The sequence below is a fragment of the Phytophthora sojae genome, assembly GCF_000149755.1.
Source record: "Phytophthora sojae unplaced genomic scaffold PHYSOscaffold_9, whole genome shotgun sequence".
NCBI lineage: Eukaryota > Oomycota > Peronosporomycetes > Peronosporales > Peronosporaceae > Phytophthora > Phytophthora sojae.
In genome coordinates, this window is record NW_009258123.1 from 2037431 (window position 1) to 2041553 (window position 4123).

Below are 4123 nucleotides of genomic sequence, written 5' to 3' on the forward strand. Positions count from 1 at the left end.
GATGTGGTCGAAGCATCGGCATTAGACACGACATTGACAATTGAGCCATCCACCCAACTAGCTGCGACAATATGCTTCTCTAAGCATACACCTTGCTTCATGTAGCCTCGCGGCTTCGCGTCCTCCTTACGAATCATCGTAAAATGAGGGAAATGCTTGCTAGATGTGCGTACAGTGCCACGACCATAGAGACCAATCGATCGTAAAGTCTTCAACAGCAAACAGGAAGTGTAGAAGTTGTCCGTGTTTACAATGCGACTGGATCCTTTCAAAGATGAAGTAACCGCCATGACGTGAGAGCGGATTTCAGACGACTTCGCGGTTAGATCAGCGAATTTCTGCACTTCTGAGCGTGAAATTACACCGTCCAGCCGATCATCGAGTTCACTGGAGCAGTGCAACTTGAAACTCACCGCGTACCACGAGGTAGAACAGCAACACACGTATAACTTGAAATGATACTTTCCGGTGGGTTTTTGTGGGTTGAAGACTATAATGTGGCGGGCGTACTGGGATCGGCAGGCAATTGTGGCCTCATCAACAGCCACGTTTCGACCGACTTCAACATGGCGCAGGCATCGCGATTTCAGAATGCTCATGAGTGGTCGTATTCTAGCTACAGGACCGCGCTTGATGTCGGAGGTAGACACCTTGGAACGAAAACTCAAATTCTTACGGATGTACAGGAATCTTCGCCATGTCATAATTGACTTCAAACTAGTAGTACGCGCTCCAGGAAAAAATAGTTGCTTCCTCGTCGTCCACCCAGTAATTTCTCATCTCACCCTTGTCGAACAGAGTCATGTACCAGAGGATCCCATCCGGATGTGTAAATAGCCCTGACGGTTGGCCAAGCGATGCTGTGGGTGAAAATGTCATTGACGCTATCTCTTCGACTTCACCAGGGCACAAAGGGCGCTGCAATTCTTTCCGCCCGCGAAACGCAAACCACTCACGATAACCACGCTCGTCCATCTCCTCAAATTCATCTGTCAGTGCAGGAATGTTTGATAGTTTGGGGACCATGTTGCACAGGGACGTCCAAGACTCTCCAAATTGAAGTTTGTCTTTTTCCATGTTGGCAAACTGGCGGATACCACGGGTGATGGTGGCTTCGGAAACATGGTGAACGTGATATTTTATTTGAAAAGCAGTACACGTCCATTGAACCTGAAATTTGTCGTGAGGAACGCTAACATTGTCAGCATTTTTTTCGCTTGCCAGGCTGTAGCGAGTCACCACACTAATCAAAAATGCTGCGCCAACGTCGCGTTACAAACTGAGCGGCATCCACTCCTCATCAGCCGGTGAAAATGCTACGCTAGCATCAACAAATTTTTCGGCAGCCGCATGTGCTCGGCGAATCAACTCTTCTTTCATTGCCACAGCCTTGGGTTTACTGGCCTTGGTAGGTGCCTTCTTGCTTTTCGTTTTCCGTTGCGCACCTTGGTTTTCGCTTCGGGGTGCCTTTGGAGCTGATTGTTCGGCAGGACCGCGCTTTTTTCGCTTAGGTTTTGCTGCCCCCGAGCAATTTGTAGCAGGATGTGTGGCGGCGTTGGTCTCTGCAGGTTCCGACGGAGCCACACTTGGCGTCAAAACACTCGCGGGGAGGTCAAGTAGGGCATTGGGTCGTTCATCACTTCTCCCTTGGTCCACCAAGTTCGTTTTTGTAGCGTTTGTGTTGCAAAGCGTGCTGCAATAGCTGCTATCACCGAAATCCTTGGCGAATCCACCATTAGGGTCTGGGATATTCAACGAAACGCAGACATCATGAGAGCAGAAGTGATGGAGAATTTTTTTGCACCAGGTACAACTGCGCTCGGTTGAACACTCCATATTGCAGACTGCACATTGCGCACATGTACCAGACGATGCGGTGGGTGCGTGGTGATCTAGCTGGAGTAAATGGTCTCGCGTAGCTGCTGCATGTACGGGTACGACGCGCGCTGATGTTGGCGGTGTAGATACAGCAGAGGCAGCACCATCATAATCCTGATAGGTGCTGGCAGCACCATCAAACACCAATTTACTCCCGGAAGCGCGGCTTTCTCACAATCAACGTCGTTTGCACTCGCTCCAGGAACTCCGCCGCTACTACCACGTACATCATCTGCCGCGTTGAGACCAACATCGCCAGCCCCACATATATTAACGTTGTTTTGGTCGACATCAATTTCGTCATCGGGTCGCCTGGACAGGGCACCATCCGTATCACCATCCTCCACTACCAATGTCCGCCGATAGTGCTCCAAAAGCGCTCGTTCACCCAGATAATAGTCGATACCCTCTGTTCCATTCGAGTCACCACCGGGACGGATATAGCGGTACAGATCACTCAAGCTTCGCCCTGTTGGACGCTTTGAACTCCAACCAGCCGCACTTAGAACTCGCCAAACAGATCCAAACATCACATGGTCATCCGCGAGGTCTGTATGCCGGTGGACAAGCGTCAATATGATACCTTGCTCGAGCGCTAGGTAAGCAACGGATCGTACCTAGACCGGTGGGAGCTGAAGGTGAGATACGACCCGAGCGTCGTGATTGTTGTCGCTTAGCTGTGGGCTCGCAGGTGCTCGACCGCTGCTTCCGCTTTCGTGGCATTGGGTATGTGGTGGTGGACGAGCTCAGCTAGCGTACCAGTGGCTCCTTCACGGCAAAGATCTCTAACTGGTTTGCATGCATCGGTCTCGCTTGAGCCATTGGACCGAATATATTGTTATTTGTATGGCCATGTTCGAAGTGTTCAAAGGGACCGAACGTACTAGGCTTTGTATGGGGTGGTTCGACTCATCGTTGTATGTGATGTTAGTATGGTGGAGTTTGAACCCACCGGTGCAGGTTCAATGCCCGCCATGCGGAATGCAGCGTAGCTGTGCTGACAAGGTACCGTGCAAAATGCATCGGATATCGAGTGCGGGATGAATACAGTGTAATTACACAGAGTCATGAATAGTACGAGTACTCAAAGCGTTCAACGGTAACATACGGTACTTAGATTTACTCCAGTATTGCTACCAAATGTAAGTGCTGTAGCGGCTTCGGCATCGTCTCCACAGTTACGTTGACCCATGCAAGCCCCATAGTGACGGTCCGAACTACGGTACACGGCGACAGTGGTGACGCCCATCGTAGATACACTGCTGCCAAGTGCCAATGCCGTCTGCGTGTCCCTGTCGCTGGGCAAATTGGGCGCTTGCGACGTCGTCGTCATGGCGACTTCAGGCTCCATCTTGACCCCCGATGGGACTCGAACGCTCCATTTCTAGCGGTAGCCTCTCTTGATCTTTGTCGCCGGTGGCACCCCGCTCCCTCCTGAGGCATCTACGTGCGGTTGTCCGTCGATGAGGATCGCTGGAAGCGAAAAAGGGCGGGAGAACGCCGTCCACCTGCAGGTCTAGTGGGCAGTCGTCCAGTGCCGCCTCCGACGCTCCATCTCGGGGTCCTGTAGCGGAATCTCGGCGTCTCGCAGCTGAACGTGGTTGACAGCCACACCCGGCGGCAATGCCGTGAGGAGAGTTGGGGGCTACGGGACAAACGACACCATCCCAGCGCCAGTTCTAGTAGCACTGCGTTATCGACAACAAATGCGCTGTTGCGGCGGTTGTGCGGGACGTGGTCGTCGGGTGGGTACACGACGGACAGCGAGTCCAACTTCATGCCCGGTGCGTCCCGAGGTCAGCGCGTCAAGTAGCACAGGCGGTCAGCAGCAGCAGATGCGTCGACACACAGAAGCTGAGCGTGTGGCGACTCCAACGACGCTGGACTTGGAGAGTGAGGGGCGAACTGGCAGGCTGGACTTGACCGCAGCGTGCATAGTATCACGGGCAGCCACGCGCCGTAAACGATGGGTACGGCCAGCACATGTGTACCACCGTCGTTCGAGGCGTGGAAACCGGAAGAACGGAGCGTGGTCAGCCAGGGACACTTGGGATCGAGCTTGCAAAATCGGAAATGAGCTCCGATGCGAGAAGGTCATTTTGATTCGGAGCAAGCCGAGCAAGCCGACCAAACAACAGTGGATCGATTTGAACTAATTCCACCAATCACACTTCTTGTTCAACTTTGGCAGCCAATCACTGTCATCGAATTTTCGGAGACAGGCTTTGATTGGTCAAAGCGAAGA

The 4123-nt window shown here is 52.6% G+C and overlaps 1 protein-coding gene across 1 annotated transcript; it reads right to left on the bottom strand.

The window, feature by feature from the left end:
• Positions 1-3394: 3394 nt before the first annotated feature.
• On the bottom strand, positions 3395-3657 carry PHYSODRAFT_338725 (hypothetical protein; the record flags this gene model as incomplete). Its single annotated transcript, XM_009536588.1, has 2 exons — positions 3395-3523; positions 3568-3657. The coding sequence occupies 2 exons, from the start codon at positions 3655-3657 to the stop codon at positions 3395-3397; spliced, it is 219 nt and encodes a 72-aa protein (XP_009534883.1).
• Between the last annotated feature and the right edge of the window lie 466 nt (positions 3658-4123).